Genomic DNA, 24,506 nt, shown 5'->3' with positions numbered 1-24,506 from the left:
TTATAAAATAACTCACTTATAATTATCTATAATACATTTATTATCATCGTCATTTATCCACTGCCTATCCACTGTAAGCCTTTTCCGTATGTTTCCAACCAATACGGTCCTGAGCTTAACAAATAACTATTATTTATATTGAGCCTCAGTGGCACAGTGCAGTTAGAAGGCAGTACTGCAGGCTACTTCTCCTGACTGCCGGCTGCCAGCAATTTGGCAGTTCGAATCTCGCCAAGCTCAAGGTTGACTTAGCCTTCCATCCTTCCGAGGTGGGTAAAATGAGGACCCAGATTGTTTGGGGGCAATAGGCTGACTCTGTAAACCGTTTAGAGAGGACTGTATAGCACTGTGAAGCGGTATATAAGTCTATGTGCTATTGCTATGCTTAATATGTAAGTTTTGTATTTTATATATAATTCTTATTATTTATAAAAATAATAAAGACAGGATATTAAATAAATAAAGGCGAATCTGATGTTTACCTTCTTAGAATTCTTTGTTTTTCTAATTAATTCCGAGTTTTCTTCCACCCGGTCATCCACAGGAGCTAGAAAAAGCCAAAGGATGAAACAGCCTGGATTGAAAAACACCATTTCAACGTTTTGCCCACCAGGGGGCAGAGCAGAGATACAGACTTATTAGAATAATGCAGGCCGTGCTCCCTACCTCACATAAACCAATGGGAAATGGAACTCTATTCCACACCAATATATTATAATCCCCCCCAAAAAAGCTATTTATGATATAAGGCAGGGGTCGCCAACCTTGGTCTCTTTAAGATTAGGATTCACTCAGAGTTCTCAGCCAGCTTTGCTGGCTGAGGAACTCTGGGAATTGAAGTCCACAAGTCTTAAAGGGACCAAGGTTGGAGACCCCTGATATAAGGTGCTGAAGTTACGATGTTCACCCCCGCTCCAGTCACATGACCCCATTTTGATCTCCCGGCAACTGGCCTGTATTTATAATGGGTTTTTCCCCCCCGTTTCCATCCCATAGAAAACAATGGATTCACTTAATGACCAGAACCTTCACTTAACCACTGTGGCCTTTGCTTACTGACTACTGCTGCAAAAAAAAAAAAAAGAAGTCATAAAATCAGGTCCAGTCACACCATCCTGATTCATGACTGTGACTGCCAGGCCTCAACGATGGTCGTAAGTCAAGGACCACCTGTACGCAAGTCATGAAAACAGCAGCCTGGAGCAGGCAAACCTGGGGAATCACATTTCCGTCCCCCCGTTCCTCAAACCTACAGCTTCTCTTTGGACTTGGAGGTATCAATTTGAGCCTGGTGGATCCCCCAGTATGGATTGTAGGGGATGGTTCCCCAGGAGCCCTCAATCCAGATTGCATGTGGCCCACAAAATGAATATGGCTCATCTCGAAAGGAATCATGAGCACTGCTGAGGTGCCGCTAAAGACCACTTCCAGCGGGCGCATGGAATATTTTGGATTTATGCTGGAAGATGAAGGCATCAAGGCTTTCCCTGCCGAAGGAGGGGAATGAAGCTGTGCTGAAGCAGGGAGAGAATCTTTTTGCAACTGTGAGGATAAAAGGTAAAGGTTCCCCTCGCATATATGTGCCAGTCGTTCCCGACTCTAGGGGGCAGAGCTCATCTCCGTTTCAAAGCCGAAGAGCCAGCGCTGTCCGAAGACGTCTCCGTGGTCATGTGGCCGGCATGACTCAATGCCAAAGGCGCACGGAACGCTGTTACCTTCCCACCAAAGGTGGTCCCTATTTTTTCTACTTGCATTTTTATGTGCTTTCGAAACTGCTAGGTTGGCAGAAGCTGGGACAAGTAACAGGAGCTCACCCCGTTACGCGGCACTAGGGATTCGAACCGCCGAACTGCCGGCCTTTCGATCAACAAGCTCAGCGTCCTAGCCACTGAGCCTCATCCTGTGGTGAGGATAAGAGAAGCTGTGAGGATAGGAGAAGCCAAAAAGAACTCTGGAGAAGTTCTGAATAAATGTGGAGAAGACAGAAAGGAACTTCAGCCCTGGAAGAGAAAAATGACCCTCCAGTTTTAAAAAAATCTGCATCTGACTGAGAGCAGAGACCAGCAGTTTCCAAATCCAGGGTTGCAAAAGCTCTAAAGCTCCACCTAGTGGTGTTTTAAAAACACAACTAGGTGTTTTTCTGAGCAAAAGAAAATATTCGGGAATTTTGGATACTTGGCTAAGGTACACGGGGCTGGGATTCAAAATGTCTGAAGGGCGCCATTGCTTGGCTTCACTATTAGCAGATTAATCTCACGACTGCTGTGTATGTTTGTTTGTATGTATGTATTTTATGGGTGTTTTTGATTGTTTTAATATCTTGTAAATTGTTTTACAATTTTAGACTTGTAAGATTTCCAAGAATCACTTGGTTGAATTGGGGAGGCCATAGAAACTTGAAAAATAAAATAAAATAAATTTCCAAAGCAGAGTTTGGAGCCTTTGCCATTTGCAGCATAGCCCCTTAGTGTCACCCTAAACGTAAACCACAGCCTTTGGCTCAATGTTTCTTAACCTTGGTGATTTGAGAGAGAGGTGGACCAGGAATCAGGGGAATTCTGGGAGTTGAAGTCCATACACCTCTCCAAACTGTCAAGGTTGAGAAACACAGCTCTCGCTCTTCCAAGGTCTTTCTCCACCTTTTTTATTCTGAGCTCAGGGGGCGGCGTGGTGCTCAGCGGTTAAGATGCTGGGCTTGTCGGCTGGAAAGTCGGCAGCCCCGGTTCGAGACCTGAGCTCCACACAACGGGGTGAGCTCCCTTCCTCTTCCCAGCTCCTGCCAACCTAGCAGTTCGAAAGCTTGTAAAATGCAAGTAGATAAATAGGTACCCCTTCGGTGGGTAAGTAACAGCTCTCTGTGATGTCATGCTAGCCACATGACCACGGAAATGTCTTCCGATAGTGATGGCTCAATGGCATTGAAACAGAGATGAGCACTACCCCCTACAGTTGGCAAAGATTAAGGAAGGAAAATCTGCAGGGACTCCTTTTTTCAGAGCCAAACTGTATTTGCGTAAATAAGTAAGTGTAAGTAAGTAAATAAATAAATAAAACGGTCTCAACATAGATGCCCCCGTATCAGGGGTGAAATGCTCCCAGTTCGGACCGGAACACCTGATCCGGTAGCGATGGCGGCGGGTGGTTCGGAGAACCGCTAGCAAAAATCCCTGGGGCCCCCCATGCCCAGCTGAGTCGCGCGATCATCAGAGATTTTTGGTTGTTTTTTTTTACTTTTAAAAGCATTTTTTCTTTGGCCGAAAAAAATGCTTTTAAAAGTAAAAAAAAAAAAAAGCCTCTGATGATTGCATGGCTCAGCTGGGATCATCAGAACCCTTTAAAAGCTTTTAAAAGGCTCCTCCGGCGATCCCAGATGAGTTGCCTGATCATCAGAGGCTTTTAAAAGCATTTTTTACAACCTCTTCGACCGAAGAGGTTGTAGAAAAAATGCTTTTAAAAGTTAAAAAAAAAAGTTGGCCACTCCCACCCGGTCACATTACCCCCATCACCACCACCAAGCCACGCCCACAGAACCGGTAGTAACAAATTTTATATTTCACCCCTGCCCTGTATGCATTGCAGCCTCCACGATGCATTACAGCAGTGAGAACCATCATCCATTCATTCCCCTTATGACAATTTTTCACATGCCGCCACTCACTTGCCTCACTCTGTCTCGCCGCCACCACCTCTGAAGGAGGGCTTCCACTTTCCGGCACCTCCACCCTCTTCTCTTCCTGTGGAGTCAAGGTCCCCTTGCTGACCACAAGGGGAATTTGCACAGAGCGGACAGGCTGAGTTTCCTCTTCAGGGGCGCCCTCTGGTTTCTGCAAGGAGGACTGCATAGAGGGCATCTCCACAGCCTGAGGCGGAAGGTTGTCTCCTGGAAGAATGGAGGTGGTTTCTTCTCCTGGAGAGGTGGCAGCTGGGAAGTCAGGCTGAGGCACCTGCTCAAAACATTTGTCCTCTTCGGGTTGGTTCTGGACAAGCCGTTCTGGGTCCAGCTTCTTTTTGACGGCCAAGGCCTCGCGGGGCTCTGCTGAGACTTGCTCGGGCTCCTCACAGTATGGCTGGGTAGCTTCCAGCATGTCATCTTCCTGGTCAGAACTGTTGTCTTTCAAAGGTGAGCTGGTCACTAGGACGACAATGAGTAGAGACATACCATCTTCATTTGCTCTTAAGACTAAGCAGGCCTTCCCTGCCTAACGTCCTTCCAGATATTCTGGCTACAATTGCCTTGATCTCCGACATAATGGAATCTGGAATTTCCATTTTTTTAAAAATTTGAATTTATATCCCGCCCTTCTCCGAAGACTCAGGGCGGCTTACAATGTGTTAAGCAATAGTCTTCATCCATTTGTATATTATATACAAAGGCAACTTTTATTGCCCCCAACAATCTGGGTCCTCATTTTACCTACCTTATAAAGGATGGAAGGCTGAGTCAACCTTGGGCCTGGTGGGACTTGAACTTGCAGTAATTGCAAGCAGCTATGTTAATAACAGACTGCATTAGTCTGTTGAGCCACCAGAGGCCCCATTTTAAGTCATGAAGGTCGTAAATCAAAGCATCGCATGACCCCAATTTTACAACTTTATTTTGTACTGGTCATTAATCCAACAGCATCGTCATTAAGTGAACGAGGCAGTCATTAACACAAATTAATGTGTTCCTATGTGCATTTTTTTGTGTGGAAAGCAGCTGGAAAGGCTGGAAACTGGCCAGTAACAATCCTTGCTGAAAGATGGGGAGCAGAGTCCATGTATTTATTTAGAAGGGGAACCAGGTGAAGGAAACCTTGAAGTTCTACCAGGATCTTCATGTTTATCACACCAAGTTCCAATCACTTCCCTCCCCCTCTATTAGAAGTAGCCCAGCTACAATTTCAATCAAACAGAATAGAGCTGGAAGGGAACTTGGAGGTCTTCTAGTCCAACCCCTTGCTCAAACAGGAGACCCTATACCGTTTGAGACAAGTGGCTGTCCAATCTCTTTTAAAAACCTCCAGTGAAGAAGCACCCACAATTTCTGAAGGCAAAGTTGTTCTACTGGTTAATTGTCGTCACTGTTAGGAAGTTTCTCCTCAGTTCCAGGTTGTTTCTCTCCTTGATTAGTTTCCATCGTTTCTTGTCCCGCCCTCTGGTACTTTGGAAAATAAATTGACCCCCTCCTCTTTGTGGCAGCCCCTCAAATATTGGAAGACTGCTATCATGTCACCCCTAGTCCTTCTTTTCTCTGGACTGGCCATATCCAATTCCTGCAACCGTTCTTCATATGTTTTTGTCTCCAGGATCATCCTAGTTGCTCTTCTTTGCACTTTTCCAAAGTCTCAACATCTTTTTTGTAATGTGGTTGTAATTTATTTTTATTTTTTTTGTAACTTAAAGGTTTCTAATCTCTCACTTCCTTCTCCTTGGCAATTCTGTTGTTCACTCTCTACTTCGGGTGACAGGAGGTAGATCTAGTCTGAGGTTCAGGAAACTGGGCTCCAAAGGCAATTCTTGATGCAGATGTAAGCAAGGAAGGCTGGCCTTCCAAGCTATAGCTGAACTACAACTCCCAGGTTCCCTCACGATAAGCCACGCTTCCCAAGGGAGGTTGGGAGGTGAAATTCAAGAAGGGCTGGAATGACACAGGGGGAACATCCTTGTATGCAATTGCTCCCAAAATTGCTCGTCACTGCATCATTTCTAGCTGGTCATTCTAACAACTATTATTTCACACATGAAGAATCGGCGAATTGTTTCTAAATTTCCTTTATCCTTGCCCAGCTTTGACGAGGACCCGGAGAAGCTGGCATTCTTCCTGAACCATGTGTGGGCCCACCTGGGCCGGTATACACAGACCTACCCTATTGTGTCACGTCTTTCCAGAATACAGGCAGTCCTTGTTTAGTGACCATTCAGAGTTATGATGGACCCCTCCCCCCCAAAAAAAATTAATTACAATCAAGTGTCCAACAGCTACCCATACTCTCAGTCACATGTCCGCATTTCGGGCACTGGCTCATCTTCACAGCCATTTGCAGTATTCCAGCCACATGACCACAATTTACTATTATTATTTTGCCAGTTTCAGACTTTTCGGCAGCCTTTTCCGCAAAAAACACCCCTAGGAATAAATTAATTTGTATTAATGGCCGCCATGTTCACTTAATGATTGTGGCATTAATGGCCGCCATGTTCACTTAATGATTGTGGCATTGGATTAATGTCCACTAGAAAATAAAAGACATAAAACTGGATCCGGTCATGTGGTGTTTTGACTTATGACCTGCAGTGAAAATTCCAGATTTCAATACATTCATATGAATTCATATGAGCAGAAACCTATGTGAACCTCAGACAGAAGTTTCTTAATTGAGGAACAAGACTTCCAATATTTTAAACAAATTAAACACCAGACTCTACTTACAGAGCCCACATTTGCTGATACGAAATGCTCTTAAATTATATTTCTGAAAATCCAGGATGCCTGCCAACCCACAAACAATCATCTTCCCCTCCTCTTTAATTTTTTTCTTTTCCCAGGTTGCTTCCTAAGAAAACTTGGAAAGGTTCAGCTATGCAAAGACATTTTTAAAGAGCGTATTAGGAACGGAGGATGGCGTCTGAACAAACCTCACATGCTATAAATACAAATAATTTCTCCTCCATTCTGGAACATTCTCCTTCTAGAAAAGAGTTGTCAGATATAGCTGCTTTAGAATACAGGTAGTCCTTGACTTACAACAGCTCATTTAGTGACCGAAGTTACAATGGCACTAAAAAAAGAGCCTTATGACCCTTTTTTCACACTTAAAACGGTTGTGGCATCCCCATGGTCACGTGATCAAAATTAGGACACCTAGCGACTGATTCATATTTATGACAGTGGCAGTGCCCCAGGGACACATGATCCACTTTTGTGACCTTCTGTTGTGGTCCGCCAGCAGCCTGCGGACTTGGCAGCAGAGTCGGACACTTGAGAAGGCTGGGGAGGACAATGGGCCAGTCTTGAAGTCAGGGGAAGGCCAGACATGGGGCCACAGCCATCTGGCAGCAATGAGCGGACTCCAGAGCCTCCAGAGGCAGAGAGGCAGAGGAACAGGAGGAGTGTCGTGTCCCACTCCTCCGCTGACGGCCGGGTCGGGGAAGTCCGTATCAAGCGTGGCTGCAAAGCCTCTGCAGCTCTGCCAAAGTCCTATCAGAGTTCTCAAGGCAGGCAGGAGACCAGGAAGTGACTTCAGCAATCCAAGTTAGACTTTGCCTGACTCAGAGAATGCCAGAAAGCATGGGGTGTGGCTCCATGACTCAGCACTTATCCAGGCCTGCCCCTCCCTTCCTTTTGGTGACGTCGCCTCTCCATTCTCCGGAAGCGTGGGTCTATGCATTGCATCGTTTCGTCTCCAGCTGTTGGTAATCTCAGCTTGTGGCTGGCTTCAGGCGCACATGCTATCGGAGGGAGGTTTGTTTGTTCGGCCTGTCCGGGCATGGTGCCAGGGCTGGGGGCTGGAGGCATGCCAGGACAAGGAGCCTGTTCCTAATGCACACATGTGAAGAGCTGCCAGAAGGCAAGAGCAGCTGAAGCAAAAAGGACGACTCCGTAGTAAGGCCAGAAGATGATTCGCCAGTCCCATAAGGCTTAAAAGAGCAGCAACAAGCTGTTGGGTTCTTTGGGGAAAAGCAACGTTGATTTCATTGAACTTTGTCTCTTGAACTTGACAAAGTCTCTTGAACTTGGTGGGGTTTTTGCCAAGAAAAGCCTTTGGCAGGTTGCCAAAGACAACAAAGGTTGATGATAAGGCCAAAGGACTGTTTATGAAGAATCTGTTTTGTACTAAGCTGAGAATGAATTAATTCTCATCTGTTTTTAATAAAGTTTGTTCAGGACTGAATTGTATTTGGTAATCACTACTTGGGCCTCGGTCACAACACCTTCTGACAAGCAAAGTTAGTGGGAAAGCCAAATTCACTCAACAACCATGTTACTAATTTAACAATGGCAGTGATTCACTTAACAACGGTGGCAAGAAAGGTCATAAAATGGGGCAAAATTCACTTAATAACAGTCTCTCTTGGCAAAAGAAATTTTGGGCTCCATTGTGTAAAGACTACCTGTATCGTGATCTTGAGCAAATGTGATCAGATCCTAAAAAGTTATTCCGGAATTCTCAAGTACAATCGATGAAAAGAAGATAAGCAAAATGAGAGATTTGGGGCAAGTGCAAAGAGATTAAACCGATTTTAAAAAAAATAGATCATGATCCAACTTCAATGCAAGTAGCGCAATCTTAAAAGAATATACATTCCTCCTTTTCACCCTGTCGTCCAGGTTAGCCCCGGACGACAAATTCCATCGTGGGAAAATCTCTTCTCGTTGGAAAAGAGACTCACCATTGCTGAACTGACGTTTGGCGGGTAAAAAGGGTGGACTGAAGTCAAATGCCTGAGTGGGCTCCTCTTCCAGAGCACAATCGGAACCTGATACTTAGGGAGTGGAAGAAAGAAATCCACATTATAATAGTTCATGGGAAAGAAAGAATTGTTCTGGAGCAGGGGTGTCAAACTCAAGGCCCAGGGGCCAGGTTTGGTCCATGGGATGCTTAGATCTGGCCTACGGGGCCGCCCTGGAAACAGCAAAGGGCCAGCCCAGTGCCTCTGCCAGCAGAAACGGAGCTTGGAAGTGCTGCTTGCGGCCCTCCCGAGCTCTATTTTCGCTGGCAGAGGGTTGCAGGAGGCCGTCGCAGCCGAAAACAGAGCTTGGGAGCCCGTTTTCGCTGGCAGAACACTCGGGCCATCACAGGCCCCGACATGAGTGACGCCGCCCTGGCCACATCCCCCCTGGCCATACCCACCGCAACTTCCACCCCCACCCCGAGGTCAAATACAACCTCGATGAAATCAAGTTTGACACCCCTGTTCTGGAGGATCAGGATAGGGGGTCCATCTAATCTAGAATTCTGTGTCATGCATCGGCCAACCAGGTATATTCCAGAAGTTCTGGAAGGAAATCGCCCCCCATCCATTTTAAGAAAGCTAAAATAAAGAATGTTAGGAGTCACCGAACCTTCTCTAACTGAGCTTCCAATTCTGTGATTTATCAACTGCCATTGAAAATGCTCCCCACGCATTCCAGAAATGCCAATGATTGTGGGGTCCTTGCTGCTCCCCAGTGGTGGGTTTCAACATTTTTTTACTACCGGTTCTGTGGGTGTGGTTGGGTGGGCGTGGCTTGGGAAGGATACTGTAAAATCTCCATTCCCTCCCCAATCCAGAGGAAGGTTACTGCAAAACCCCATTTCCTTCCAATCAGCTGGGACGCAGAGGCAGAGAATAGATGGGGGCGGGGGCCAGGAAGAATTTTTACTACCGATTCTCCACACTACTCAAAATTTCTGCTCCTGAACTGGTCAGAACCTACTGAAACCAACCTCTGATGCTCCCTGAGCTTGTTTGTTTTCTTGCAGATGTTTCATTACCCAATTAGGTAACAACATCAGTATAGCTCAGTGATTTAAGGGGTCCTTGCTATGAGGCCTCTTCTCTTCCAGACGATCCAGAAGTTCAGCAATCTTACTTACCTGTAGCTGTGATGCCTCCAGCTTTTTCAAGTCCAGGTGAAGTGTTTTCAGTTGGTAGGTAACATTGTGTAGCTTGCAAGGACACATCAAGCTCATCTGAAAGAAGAGAAACGGTGGAAAGAAATGTACATCTGGTGCTTATGTCTTGAGTAAAGATGGATAAATAGTCCAAACAGCATTTCCTACATACCAGACAGTAGCAGAAAAAAAGCAATGGAACAATGGAACGTCTTGGAAAACGTAACTAGAACCTGCCAATCTTTGAATGAGAGACTCTGTTCAACAGAGGAAATGATCTGGGCATATATTTTCTGAAGTTGTTTTGTGCACAATATAACTTTCCAAATATTTTTCCTTTCCTTTTCTCTTTTTCTTGTTAACTTTAAATCCCAAAAGAACTCACTGCATAATCTGAATTCAAATTACATAACTACATATCCTGTTTCCCCCAAAATAAGACATCCCCTGGTAATAAGTCCAATCGGGCTTTTGAGTGCATGGCAATAAGGCCAAGCGCTTATTTCAAGGTTCAAAAAAAATATAAGACAGGGTCTTATTTTCGGGGAAACACGGGTATGGATTAACATATACTGGTCATTATTTTATAATGTGCACATCTGCCTTTCTAACTACAGGTAGTCCTCGAGTTACGATTGCAATTGAAGCAATCCAAGAAGCTTCTTCAGTTCTAACCTTGCCAGAACTGCCCTGGTTTTGCCCTGGCTTGCCCGAACTGGAGAAGCTTCTCGTATGAGAAATGAAACATTTCCAACAGAAAAAAAAAACACCAAGAAAATCCAGTTGCCTTTTAGAAAAAGCACCTTTGGGACAACCATGACTTGGATGATTGGGAATCTCCACAGACATATGGAGACAACAATACTTGAAAGATCTCTCTCTCTCTCTCCCCCCTCTCTGTCTATCTCTCTCTTCCCTCTCTCCTCTCTTCCCTTTCTCTCTTCTCTCTCTCTTCTCTCTCTTCCCTCTCTCTCTTCCCTCTCTATCTCTCTCTTCCCTTTCTCTCTCTTCTCTCTTCCCTTTCTCTCTTCTCTCTTCTCTCTTCTCTCTCTCTTCCCTTTCTCTCTCTCTCTCTCCTCCCTTTCTCCTTACCATCGGTGTTGCTCTCGTCTGCTGAATAGGATTCCCACCTCTCTGCATCTGTGTCTTCGTTGTCTTCACGAGATTTGAAGGACACTCCAGCTCCCACTGCAGAAGACGTCAACTGCTCTCCTCCCGCCTGGGATCTCCCTGGGATTATTATCTGAGCCCTTTTCTCTTCTAGGGGCTTTCTTAGTAAAGATGGAGCAACGTCTTCGGTGTCTGTATCGCTGTCTTGAGCCGTGGATTTATCACGACCCACGGATGTCACTTCCGCATCAGTATCACTGTCCTTGTCTTGTACAGGTGAAGGTTTTTCCTGAGATCCAATATCCGGATCCCGCAAATGGCTCACTCTACTTCCTTTGCTGGACTCTGCACTGGAGACTTGTTGGCTCTTCTTTGATTCTACATCTGGATTACCTGCCTCCTCTTCCCCATCTGTATCACTACCTAGAAAGAGCATGGGCAGGTTGTGTTGCTCAGAGTTCGGCGAGGGCTCCTTCTTTTTGAAGTCCCTAGGAGATTGGTCACCAACTTCGTAACTCATCTCGAGTTCAACATCAGAATTTTTGGTCAACTCAACCACATCACCGTGTCTCTCACTGACACTATGACCCTCTGGCACAATCCTCTTGAGGGGGACCTCTTCCATGTCTGTGCTGCTCTCCTTACTGCTTGAAGAACAGGTCCTCTGAGGACAAGTATCTTCTGAATTCTCCAGCTGGGATTTAATTGCTTCTTCCTTGGTATCATCACCATGTCCACCAACTCCACGGTTCTTGATCCTACCTGGAGTCTCTCCCTTGACAGATGAGTCTTCCACATCTGTGTCAACATCTTCACCATTACTGTGGCCACCAACTACACGGTTCTTGGTCCTACTAGGAGTCTTTCCCTTGACAGATGAGTCTTCCACATCTGTGTCAACATCTTCATCATTACTGTGGCCACCAACTACACGGTTCTTGGTCCTACCTAGAGTCTCTTCTTTGACAGCTGAGTCTTCCACATCTGTGTCAACATCTTCATGGGCAGGGGGAGGCAGGGCATTCACACCGCTTTCTGGATTATCCAAATCTTCCTCCACATCTGTGTCATCATCCTTTTTCCCGCCAAGTTGGACGTTGTCTACATTGTCTTCCAACTGTTTGCAGTCACTTTTTGGGGGGGGAACAGGCTCACGTTTTCCTGGACAAACAACGCTTGGATTTTCCACCTCTGCTTCCACATCGGTGTCATCCTCTTCTTTTTCCATAGAAGTAGAGGGGAGCTTTAATCTGAAGACAGCTGGACTTTCCACAGTCTCCTCCGCATCCGTATCACTGCCCAGCTCCACTGAGGTTTGGAGACAACGGACAACTGGAGCCACCACTGAAGACTCATTCAGATCAGTGTCAGGGTCCATATCTGGGCCCCTATCCCTTTTTTCCGGATCCAATGATGCTGGCACTTCAGAGATGCCACCCATTTGGTTTTCATCCTCTACATCTGTATCGCTGTCCAAACGAAAGCCTTCCACCAGGCCTTGTTCTGCAGAAGCTCCCTCCTCTTCAGCTGTGGCCCCTTCACAGTCTTCTCTGTTGGAGGAAGGACCACCACCGTTCTCTACGGGGCTCCGCTCAGCCTCCTGGCTCTCAAAGGAAAGGCGCAGGGCAGGGCAGGGGGAGCCACCGACCAAAGGCTCTCCATTTTCATCATCGCTTGAGAAACAAACAGAGAGCAGAACAATTTAAGCTCGCGGTAATTAATTGGAGTTGTCTACATTGCTATCTAGAACTATTCTCCTAATTAGAAAAATACAGGTAGTCCTCAACTTATAGCAACGGCACTTAGACTTACTTCATGGTGCCTTTACAGCCCTCTCTAAGCAGTTTGCAGAGTCAGAGAGTTTCACCCAACAGTCTTGGTCCTCATTTTACCCACCTCGGAAGGATGGAAGGCTGAGCCGGTCAGGATTGAACTGCTGGCAATGAGCAGAGTCAGCCTGCAATACTACAGTCTAACCACTACAGCACCACGGCTCTTATAACTACAACTGGGACCAGAAAAATGTATTGATAAGCATTGAGATCATTAAGCGAGGTATCACACGACCACTCTCAATTGTATGACTTTCGTTGCAGTCGTTAAGATAATCACCACCGTCATTAAGCAAACCCGACTTCCTTTCTCCCATTGACTTCGTTTGTTGGAAGCTGGCTAGAACGGTCACAAATCACAATCAACGACCACAGGAAGCTGCGATTGTCGTAAGGGTGAGCCAGTCGCCAAGCACCCAAATCATGATCACGTGACCGTGGGGGGCAGTGCAGCACTCGTAACATAACAACAACAACAACAACAACAGTTGGAAGGGACCTTGGAGGCCTTCTAGTCCAACCCCCTGCCCAGGCAGGAAACCCTACACCATCTCAGACAAACGGTTATCCAACATTTTCTTAAAAATTTCCCGTGTTGGAGCATTCACAACTTCTGCAGGCAAGTCGTTCCACTTATTAATTGTTCTCACTGCCAGGAAATTTCTCCTTAGTTCTAGGTTGCTTCTCTCCTTGATTAGTTTCCACCCATTGCTTCTTGTTCTGCCCTCAGGTGCTTTGGAGAACAGCCCGACTCCCTCTTCTTTGTGGCAGCCCCTGAGATATTGGAACACTGCTATCATGTCTCCCCTAGTCCTTCTTTTCATTAAACTAGACATACCCAGTTCCTGCAACCGTTCTTCATATGTTTTAGCCTCCAGTCCCCTAATCATCTTTGTTGCTCTTCTCTGCACTCTTTCTAGAGTCTCAGCATCTTTTTTACATCGTGGCAACCAAAACTGAATGCAGCATTCCAAATGTGGCCTCTGAGGATGGGTTGTACCTCACGTTTTTCAGTAACTTCAAACTGGTTTTAAATGAACGGTCGTAAGTCAAGGACAACCTGTATTAATTGAGCTCTACTTCAAATCTGGTATCCATTTGATGGGGTGGACTACAATACCTGCTATCCCCTATTTAAACAGTTAAACAAATATCCAAAATAGTTTTCATATTTTTTTTAAAGAGTGTCTCATTTGTTTTTAGTAGGGACTAACCAGTGATGGCCAACTTTTTGGGCACCAAATGCCAAATAGGGAGCGCAAGCATGCGCATGCGGCACCAAATGCCAAAAGGGGAGCGTTTAGTGTGCGCGCAAACTCATCAGGGCCACGACCAGGAAGAGGAGTTGCCCAGGGGTCATGCGTGTGCCGGCTAAAATACTTCTAGTTTCCGGTGCACGCATGCACGCTGGCCAGCAAGTCTTCCGGTTACTGCTGTGTATGTGCATGCACAGATCAGCTGGCTGGCATGCATGCTCATGCCAGAAAACGGAAGACCAGCTCTTCCGATTTCCGGCAATGCTGCACACACAAAGTCCAGCTGATTGTCACATGCGAGCCAGAAACCCAGAAGAGGAACAGGCGATGCCACGCGTGTCAGGCGACGTGCCACTTCGGCCACACATGCTATAGGTTCACCATCACGGGACTAAGATATCAAGATCTCCACTTTCGGATGACTGAAAGGCAGATACTTCTTCTAAGATACCACTTGTTCCCTGCATGGACTATAAATATTTTATATATTTCATGTGAAATAATGCTGCTTTTATACAACACTCATAGCAACTATTGTGTCGTGTCCCACTCCTCCGCTGACGGCTGGATCAGGGAAATCCGAATCAGGCGTGCCTCTGCAGCTCTGCCAAAGTCCTAGCAAAGTCCTCAGGGCAGGCAGGAGACCAGAAAGTGACTTCAGCAAGATATGTTTAGACTTTGCCTGACTCAGAGAATGCCAGAAAGCAGATCCTTTATATAGGCCATGGGGTGTGGCTCCATGACTCAGCACTTATCCAGGCCTGCCCCTCCCTTCCTTCTGTTGCCTCCGCCTATCAAGTCTTCTGACGCGAGAGTCACTCCAGTCGGCAGCTGTTGGTAATTGACCTCCCTCAGGCTCACATGCTGTGGAGGAGGGGGAGGGGTCTAGTTGCTCCGTTTGCCTGGGCATGGAGCCAGAGCTGGGGGCTGGAGGTATTTCTTCCTCTTCAGCCTGTCTGGGCATGGAGCCAGGGCTGGGGCCGGGAGGCATACTAGAACATTCCTCCGTGTTCGGAAGCAGATAAGAAGACCCCGGCTGAGGTGAGATTGGACAAGACACAACATATTGTCCCAAGGGTGCTTTTTTCCCCTTTTTCTTTTTTTCAAGGGTCAACTGGACTGTCTGGTTTTTCTTTGAAGACATTTCATCTCATCCAAGGTGTAGGTAATAGGTGTAAGTAAAGATTCCCAACTCTAGGGGGCAGGGCTGATCTGTTTCTGAGTCAAGCGAGCCAACTTTGTCCCAGGACACTTACATGGTCATGACATAGAATGCTGTTACTTTCCTACCAAAATGGTACCTATTTATCTACTCGTACTGCCATGCTTTCAAATTGCTAGGTAGTCGGGAAAAGCTGGGGCAAGAACGAGACCTCACCCCAGCAGCCATCGGCGCTCGGACCCTGGGCTGTCCGCTTTCCAGCTGACAAGCTCGGCATCTTTAATCGCCTTTGATTATTTTTAATCACTGAACCGTTGCACTCCCCCGATACAATAAAGCAGAATAAGCTTATCTGGCCATGTTTCCTGTCTGGCTACCTGGTCAGGTTGACACCATCTGGATCCACCAAGGATGCTCACAAGCCATGTGACTGGAGGGCAAATGTTCCCATTTGCTGTTGCAACCTAGTAACTACCTTAAAGACCGGCTCCCTCTGGTTCAGGAGGCTGGAAACAGCCATAAATAAGCCACTGATAACTTAATCCTCCTTAAACTTTCCCAATCCTCTTTAAAGGCATCTAAATTGGTTGCCATCATCACAACCCCTACCAGCAAAGTCTACAGCTAACTCAGCACTATAGATTCCAAATCTTCCTGCATTTAGTTACTTATTGTGACCCAGGCCCAAGTATGTAGTAGGAAACTCAGTCAGTGAAAAAACAAACAAACTTTATTCGAACAGCTGAGAATTACTTCATTCCCAGAGTAGTTCAACTAAATTAAAGCAAATTCCTCCCAACACAACTTCCTCAGTCAGATACAAAAAGAAATGCAGGACGTAGACAAAGATGAAGCTACCAACGTTGTTTTCCGGCAAAGCCCAAACGCTGTTGCTGGTCTGTTTTAAGCCTTATGGGAGGGGCCAATCATCTCTTGGCCTTACTCCCGAGTTGCCCTCTTTGCTCGAGCTGCTTTTGCCTTCTGGCAGCTCTTCTCATGCGTGCATTAGGAACAGGCTCCTCCCGTTCCTCTGCCTCACTACTATCAGGCTCTGGAGGCTCTGGAGTCCGTACCTCACTCCCTGATAGCCCTGGCCCCACCTCAGCCTCATCACTGCCCAACTCCATTGCCAGCTCCACAGGCAGCTGGCGGACCACAACATTACCAATGGTTTTATTGACCTACAAGGGACCCACGACCCACTAAGTAATTATCTATGAGGTATTTCCTTACCAGATTCTTCAAATGAGTGCCTTCCACAACGGCAGAGATTCTAACTTACAGGCAGTCCTCGACTTACGACAGTTCACAATTGAATCCCAAGTCCCCATTGCTAAGCAAGACTGTTGTTAAGTGAGTTTTGCCCCATTTTATGACCTTTCTTGCCACAGTTGTTAAGTGAATCACTACAGTTGTTAAGTTAGTCACCTGGCTGTTAAAGTGTCCCAAAAGTGCTTTTTCAAAAGGCAACTGGACTTCCTGAAAAAATGGAAAACTGGATTTTGCCTCTTGAAAAAGCACCTTTGGGACAACCACGACCTGGATGACTGAGAATCTCCAGAGACATTTAGTTGTTAGGTGAATCTGCCTTCCCCATTGGTCAGAAGATTGCAGAAGCTGGTCACGTGACCCCGGGAGACTCCAATCGGGATAAATACGAACCAGTTCCAACTTGTTTCCCTTCCAACTTGTTATTCTATGTTCTTTGTTCAAGAGTGTTGTGTGAACCCAACCCAACTGCTATTTAGTCCCTAAATAATGGTTGTAACAAACCATAATTTTAACAGAATGCATTACACTCCTTTTGAAAAATGCAAAAATATTCCAGGCTTTAACCCAGAGGAATTTGTTACATGGTGACTTACCTTTCAGGCACCACAGTAGCTGAAGGACAGGAGACACCAAAGGAAGCCAAACTCGCTTGTCCTTCTGTGCCATTTTTGTTACAGCAATCGGACTCTGTTGATAAAGAAAGATGGAAATAAGCAATATCAGCATTAAGGCATTTTCTATTCTTTTCACTTTAACTGTGCTCAAAGGAGTGACTGCCGGGGGGAAATGCAGGAAAATGTTCCAAGAGAAAATTTCATCCCACATCAATTGCCTTTCTATACACATTTCTTAAATGTATTGGGAAAACGCACATTAATTGGTCTCTAAACAGCCTCTTCCAGTGGTGGGATTAAAGTAATTTAACAACCGGTTCTCTGCCCTAATGATTTCTTCCAACAACCAGCTTGCCCAACTGTTCAGAAAGTTAACAACCGGTTCTCCCGAAGTGGTGCGAATTGGCTGAATCCCACCACTGGCCTCTTCTCTGGTTAAGAGATTAATTTGAGTGAATGTATATGGCTGCCCATCTCTCAAATATAAGACCTTGACTTATGACCGTAACTTGAGCTTGGCAATTACAGCCTTAAGTCGTGACCCTTGTAAAGCAGAACATCATGTGACTGACCTTCTATTTTGCCATATGCTAAATAATGTGACTGGCCCAATTTTACAACCTGTTTTGTAGAAGTTGTGGTGGTGCAGTGGTTAGAATGCAGGGCTGTCTAAACTCCAAGCCCACAGGCCGGATGAGTCATCCCACATGCCCATTCCCAAGTGGCAGTTGGAACAGAGTTCTTTTCAGGGTAGAACATCTAAGACCTTAGCATCAGAGCGTGTTAATAATAATATAAGAAATACTAATGATCTGATGGTCATTTTGAAAAATCATTTCTTAGCGAGTACCTAGAAACCAAGAGGAACATATGTGCCGAATTTCAAGTTTGTAGGCTTTATGGTTCTGGAGATTTCGTGATGATGTGTGAGTGGTATTTCGCTTTTATATATATAAATATGTGTATTACATAAATTAGCAAATAGCTATTATTTATATTGAGCCTTGGTGGCACAGTAATTAGAGTGCAGTACTGCAAGCTACCTCTGCTGACTGCTGGCTGTTTGCAATTTGGCAGTTCGAATCTCACCAGGCTCAAGGTTGACTGAGCCTTCCGTCCTTCCGAGGTCGGTAAAATGAGGACACAGATTGTTGGGGGCAATAAGCTGACTCTGTAAAACCACTTAGAGATGGCTGTAAAGCACTGTGAAGCGGTATATAAGTCTAACTGCTATTGCTATTGCTAGTCACAAAAAAACTTCATAAAAGCAAAGCCATTTGTTTACTGTGAGGTGTTTTTTTTGTTGTTGTTTTTTTTTGCTGAAAACAGAAGTAAATACTGGTTTTCACCAATAAAGTCCTAAATTGCTGTCAAGTGTCCATGTGACATGGCTAAAAGTCATAAATGTGGGTTAGTTGCAGAACACCCCAAATGTGGAACCGTGGCTTCGGGGGAGGAGGGGGGTAACTTTGGAACTGGGTTGTAAGAACCTTTTCGAGAATCCGTTGTAACTTCAAACAGTTGCCAAGTGACTGATTGTACATCAAGGACTACTTGCATGCTTTATATTTTCAGTATTTTATATTTTTATCAATCATGAACGGGAGTGAAATAGAGAAGACACGAAGTCCTGGGACTTTGCCGTCCCTCCCGGGAAACCTTTCCAACTAGATTTTCAAATGTAATTCACAAAAATTAGGAACTTCTTGTATTATTCTAAAGGACGGAATAACAATATGAAAGCCTGCATTCTCAGAAAGATGATTTCTGAGTCAATCATATATTTGATTATTTTTTTTTGCTCTCCGAAGAATCAAAGCATATCTTTGCATTCAAAGACCTGGTTATTTTAGCTGAGGAATTTAACACAGGGAGTCCTCGACTTGCGACCACAATTGAGCCCCAAATTTCTGCCGCTAAGCGAGACAATTGTTAATTGCCCATTTTACGACCTTTCTTGCCAGAGTTGTTAAGCAAATCTTCACAGCTGCTAAAATAGTTGTTCAGTTAGTAACATGGTTGCTAAGTGAATCTGGCTTCCCCATTGACTTTGCTTATCAGAAGGTCACAAAAGGGGAATCACAGGGGGGGGGACACACACACACCGGGACACTGCGACCATCGTAAATACGAACCAGTTGTCAAGCATCCAAATGTAAATTATGTGACCATGGGGGATGCTGGAATGGTCACAAGTGTGGGGAAAGGTCATAGGTCACGGTTTTCAGTACCGTTGTAACTTCGGCCAGTCATTAAACGAAGAGTTGTGAGTCAAGGAATACCTATAGTACAGATCCTGCAGCTGCCAGAGCAAAGGCCCCAGTCTGAACACAGATTCCTTACCATCTTTCGATGCGTGGTGTAAGTAGCTTCCTGTCCCATTGATCACTTCCTCCCCTTCCTCTTCCTTGTCAGAATCCTGGACCAAAACTTGCCCAAAGCCGATTCTCCTGCCCGGCGCAGGCGTTTCCTCAATGGCCAGCGCAGTGGCCTCCACGCTTTCCTGGGACGGTGGCACCGCCATGGAGTCGTCGTGGGAGTCGCAATCGGTATCCGGGACCAGGATGAAGTACTGGCACCCCACGTCTCCAAAGAGCAAGGTGTCCCCATCCTGAAGGCTGTACCGGACCTGTGGGATCAAGTTCAGCCGCTGGCGCCGCGTCCGGTTCATGCTGCCTTGATCATACAAAAGGTGGGGCCCGTGGGAGGAGGGCACCTCGATCACCGCGTGCATTTTGGAAACAGAATTAGCCGGCAAGCAGACGTGACAGCTTTCCAAGCGGCCAATGGTGTTCTCGCCAGGGTAGATCCAGAAATCTAGAAAGAGAAAACATTATATGAAGAATATCTTTCTTTACTTTCTTCAGCCAGAAAAATTCAAGAGGACAGCCACAACGATGTGACCAAAGACCTACGCCTTTTAAAATGGCACCTCAATGAACATAAAACAGGGGACGCGCTTTGATTTGGCAGTGGTGGCAGCCATCTTGACTCTGAGGATTCCCCTCCATGCCGATATCCCTACTTTCACGGTGGCTCCAGAAACTTAGTTTTACAAGCACAGGGTTAAATCAAGTGAAAATCAATGATATCCAAAAGGAGTAGTTATAAAAGTCGTATATGGGGGGGGGCTGCATGTGTGTGCGTGCGCACATTCACACACATGCACATACTATCTGAATAGGATATTCAAATAGAACAAATACATAAAAACAATCATCAGAATATAGTTGTTAAAAAAATGCAGACACACATGGGGGTGTGGGTATACTGTGTTTCCCCAAAAATAAGACCCTATCTTATATTTTATTTGAACCCTGAAATAAGCGCTTGGCCTTATTGCCATGCACTCAAAAGCCCGATTGGGCTTATTATCAGGGGATGTCTTATTTTGGGGGAAACAGGATATGTGTGTATGTGTGTTGTGGTCCGTCAGCAGCTTACGGAGCTGGCTACGGAGTCAGACAACAATGAGGCTGAGGTGAGGCTAGGGCCATTGGGAAATGAGGTGCAGACTCCAGAGCCTCCAGAGACTGATAGTAGTGAAGCAGAGGAACAGGAGGATAACTCGGGAATAATTGGGAATAGCCAATCATCTCTTGGCCCCTTCCATAAGGTTTAAAACAGACCAGCACCGGCATTTGGCCTTTGCCGGAAAACAACACTGTAGCTGCGTCTTCTACTTCGTCTTCTGCTTTGTATACGTCTTTGTTTTTGTGGCTTCTGGACATTTGCCAGGAAGGGCCTTTGGCAGTTTGCCTAATTGGACTAAAGTTTGTGAGATAACTGAGGAATTTGTGTTGGGAGACATCTGTTTTACTTTGAGTTGAACAACGCTGGAAGTAATTCCCAGCTTTTCGAATAAAGTTTGTTTTTCCACGGACTAAGTGTATTACTACCTACCTGAGTCTGGGTCACAACTATATATATATATTTGTTTTCTGAGGTTTTCGCGGGTGTTTGTATGTAGGTCTTTGGTTATTCGGGTTTTCTCCCGTGTAAAATTGGAAGCGTCTTGGCGATGTTTCGACGAAGTCTCATTTGTCATCTTCAGGCTTCAGCTTCGTGCTTCTGGGAGCAATGTGTGCTCGCAGCTGTTTCTTCCTTTTAACTGCTAGTGGGGGTTTGAACTGATTGGGTGGAAGCTTGGCTGTGCTCTGATTGGATGGGTTTTTTTGTGCTCTGATTGGCTGGGGGTGAGTCCTGTTTGGGTGGGGGCTTGGTTGTGCTCAGATTAGTCTGAGTTGCAGGGGGATTTGAGCTGGTGAGCTGCATTGCTGTTGTTTGGCTTCGTGTTTGTAGTCGTGCTACATCTTCATAGTGGGTGTCAGTCTGCTGCATGTATGGATTGGAGGGGTTTGAAATGGCTAATATTAATGGCTAATGTTAACCCAAACAGGACACACCCCCAGCCAATCAGAGCACAAAAAAACCCCATCCAATCAGAGCACAGCCAAGCTCCCACCCAATCAGTTCAAACCCCCACTAGCAGTTAAAAGGAAGAAACAGCTGCGAGCAAACATTGCTCCCAGAAGCACAAAGCAGAAGCCTGAAGATGACGAATGAGACTTCGTCGAAATGTCGCCAAGACACTTCCAATTTTACGTGGGAGAAAACCTGAATAACCAAAGACCTACATACAAGCACCCGCGAAAACCTCAGAATATATATATATATATATATATATATATATATAAAAAACTTTTTATATTCTTTTATATTTGTTGTTCTATTTGAATAGCCTATTCAAATATTATATTCAATACTGTTTGAGTATACCACCCAGAGTCACTTTTTTGGGGAAAGGATGACTATATAAACGTGATTAATAAATAAATACATATTCAAATTTTCCCCCATCCCCAATTTAGATCATGGTAATCTAACCAGGCTTTCATCAAAGGAGGTCAAAAGGTTTGTTTAGTTATGAAATAAAAGAATGATTATGAGGAATTCCATCCTTCTTACTCCCATTTCTGTCATTCGGTACAAAAAATGTTACAGAAGGCCAGCCATGCAGAAATGAGGGCCAGCTTGATCTAAGTCATGGTGCTAAAATAGAATCTAACAAACCATGAGTTTTAATCTTCATTTGGACATAGAAGCCAGCTGGGTGACTTTGAGCCAGTCCCTCTCCTCCCTAAAACAAAGGTGGCTAGGACAAAAACCATTTTCAAAAATCTCACCAAGAAAACTGCAGGCATCTGGTCAGCTTAAAAAATGCAAATGACCAGCTGTCTGCAAGGAATATAAATCCTTCCATTCCCCCACCATCCAGTCAGAGCTAAAGAAGCTTCTTGGATGAGAAGCAAAATGTCTTCAAAGAAAAAACAGGGAAGTCCAGTTGGCCTCTTGAAAAAACCAAAAACAGCACCTTTGGGCTCCTCAGAATGTGATTATCCACAAAACCACTACTAGACAATCCATGAAAACGATTTCCACCATAAATGGAAAACAACTCTGAAACTAGTACACTCCCAGGCACCAGGATAGCCCATAAACCAGGGGTCTCTAACCTTGGCAACTTTAAGCCTGGAGGACTTCAACTCCCAGAATTCCTCCAGGCTTAAAGTTACCAAGATTGGAGACCTCCGCCATAGACCATAAGAATCTATCTAAAGGATCCCAAACAAACTCAAGAAAATTAAGTGTTATTTCTGTGGGGGGCAGACAGACAGAAAAATACATCCATGAAAACTGGGAGCCCAGAACATACAAAAATTCCTCAGTTCTGAAACATGCTAATACATTTTCATCAAGGAAGCTGTTGACATCTTACACCAAACCGCATCAAAAATCCCAGAGGCTTCTTAGAGGCAAAGCACTTTGAGGAATCAATCATTTAAGAGAGACATTGAAATCTGTAAACTTTCTCTCTACAAACCCTTTCATGAAAGGAAGCAAGCTGAAGGCCAGGAGCAAAGATTCCTAACCCCTCATTAGTTCCCCTTATCACATGCCAATTAGCCAACATTTCATTACCCAAACTAGGTAACCTCATCAGTGCTGTCCCATCCCAAAAACAGTCAAGGAAGAAATAATACCCTATCAAGGCTGGTAGGGCAAGTTACCACATGTAAACAGTCTATAGCTACTCCCCCACACCTTGATGAAGTTATGCAGCCTGGTAATGAAACGTCTGCAGGAAGTGAAGCAAGCACAGAAAACACCAAGAACCCATTATTCGTCCAAAATGGCAACAAGCAAACATGTTGTACACCGACATTGTAACGTAGCTTATTACAGACCGTGGCTTAGGAAGGGAGCACACACACACATTTACAGCAAAATACACTTTTGTATCAGGAAATATGAATCTGGAGTTGATCAGTATAGTGTTGGAAGGGAACTTGGGAGGTCATCTAACCCAGGGGTCTCCAACCTTGGCAACTTTAAGCCTGGCGGACTTCAACTCCCAGAATTCCCTAGCCAGTTTTGCTTTGCTGGGTGGGGAATTCTTGGAGTTGAAGTCCGCCAGGCTTAAAGTTGCCAAGGTTGGAGACTCCTGATCTAATCCAACCCCCTACTCAAGCTATACCCTATACCAGGGGTCTGCAAACTTGGCTCTTTTAAGACTTGTGGACTTCAACTCCCAGCTTTGCTGGCTGAGGAACTCTGGGAGTTGACATCCACAAGTCTTAAAAGAGCCAAGTTTGCAGACCCCTGCCCTATGTCATTTTAGACAAGTGGCTGCCCAGTCTTTTCTTAAAAACCTCCAGCGATGAAGCACCCACAACTTCTGAAGGCAAAGCTGTTCCACTGGTTAATTGTCCTCCCTATTAGGAAGTTTCTCCCTAATTCCAGGTTGCTTCTCTCCTTGATTAGTTTCCATCCATTGTTTCTTCTCTCGTCTTCTGGAGTGCTTTGGAGCAGGGGTCTCCAACCTTGGCAACTTTACAACTTGTGGACTTCAACTCCCAGAATTCCTCAGCCAGCGCACGCTACCTGAGGAATTCTGGGAGTTGAAGTCCGCAAGTCGTAAAGTTGCTAAGGTTGGAGACCCCTGCTTTGGAGAACCTGGGACTTGCAATTCCACAAACCTGGAAGCCACCAGGTCTCACCTGTAGCTCTAAGGAAGAAGACGCCGCTCCAGAAGGCCCTTACCTTTCTCAGGGCCGTACTTGCTGCTCAGCAGATGCAGGCGCCCCACCGGCTTAGGGGTCTCCCGTGCAGCATCAGACCCATCCGTGGAGTCGCCTTCTCCATCCCACTCCAACAACTGAGTTTGTTCCATCCTGCAATTGTTTAAAAAAAGGACTTCAATTCTCCTGCAGAGTGGAAAACACCCACCTCTCCGTTTTATTAGATCCAGAATCGCCGTTTTCCCTTCCTTGCATTACTCCTTTCCCCCAATCTTGGCGGTGCCCCCAATTCCTGGTTCCCCACCCACCCACCCACCTTATATGGCAGCCAACTTTTTTTTAAAAAAGAGGCATGGCCCTTTAAGCCTTAAAGCCGCAGTAGCCCTTTCCAGATTAAACTCCGGGGAAGCCGAGGAAGGGGTCCGCAAGTAAAATTAGCGGGGGGGGGAATTACCTTCCTTGCACCCCTTCTCCGGGCACCCTAAAAGCGAAGGCGGACGATCGCTCTTTATGGGCGCGCCCCACCTCTCTCGGCAGGAAGAGTTTTCATTCGTCCACTCCGCTGCCGTTTAAAAAGCCTTCCTTCTCTTGATTGGACCA

The 24,506-nt window shown here is 45.6% G+C and overlaps 1 protein-coding gene across 4 annotated transcripts in view; it reads right to left on the bottom strand.

Annotated features, from left to right (window-relative positions):
• Window positions 1-24,482, bottom strand: part of MDC1 (mediator of DNA damage checkpoint 1) — a 39,860-nt gene extending 15,378 nt beyond the window's left edge. Inside the window, exons 1-9 of one of the 4 annotated variants that reach the window (XM_058167811.1) lie at window positions 24,361-24,482; window positions 23,929-24,059; window positions 19,168-19,641; window positions 16,804-16,897; window positions 10,671-12,361; window positions 9,561-9,656; window positions 8,374-8,466; window positions 3,659-4,132; window positions 483-547 (exon numbers count right to left, since the gene is read on the bottom strand). In XM_058167811.1, coding sequence (XP_058023794.1) covers window positions 483-547; window positions 3,659-4,132; window positions 8,374-8,466; window positions 9,561-9,656; window positions 10,671-12,361; window positions 16,804-16,897; window positions 19,168-19,641; window positions 23,929-24,058 — 3,117 coding nt within the window. In that variant the 5' untranslated portion in view covers window position 24,059; window positions 24,361-24,482. The remainder of the gene's footprint in view (window positions 1-482; window positions 548-3,658; window positions 4,133-8,373; window positions 8,467-9,560; window positions 9,657-10,670; window positions 12,362-16,803; window positions 16,898-19,167; window positions 19,642-23,928; window positions 24,060-24,360) is intronic. The other 3 variants (XM_058167813.1, XM_058167812.1, XM_058167815.1) reach the window with 3 other exon arrangements.
• Window positions 24,483-24,506: the final 24 nt, after the last annotated feature.

This window comes from Ahaetulla prasina, chromosome 2, assembly GCF_028640845.1.
Source record: "Ahaetulla prasina isolate Xishuangbanna chromosome 2, ASM2864084v1, whole genome shotgun sequence".
In the NCBI taxonomy this organism is placed as follows: domain Eukaryota; kingdom Metazoa; phylum Chordata; class Lepidosauria; order Squamata; family Colubridae; genus Ahaetulla; species Ahaetulla prasina.
This window is presented reverse-complemented; position numbering and strand designations above follow the sequence as displayed.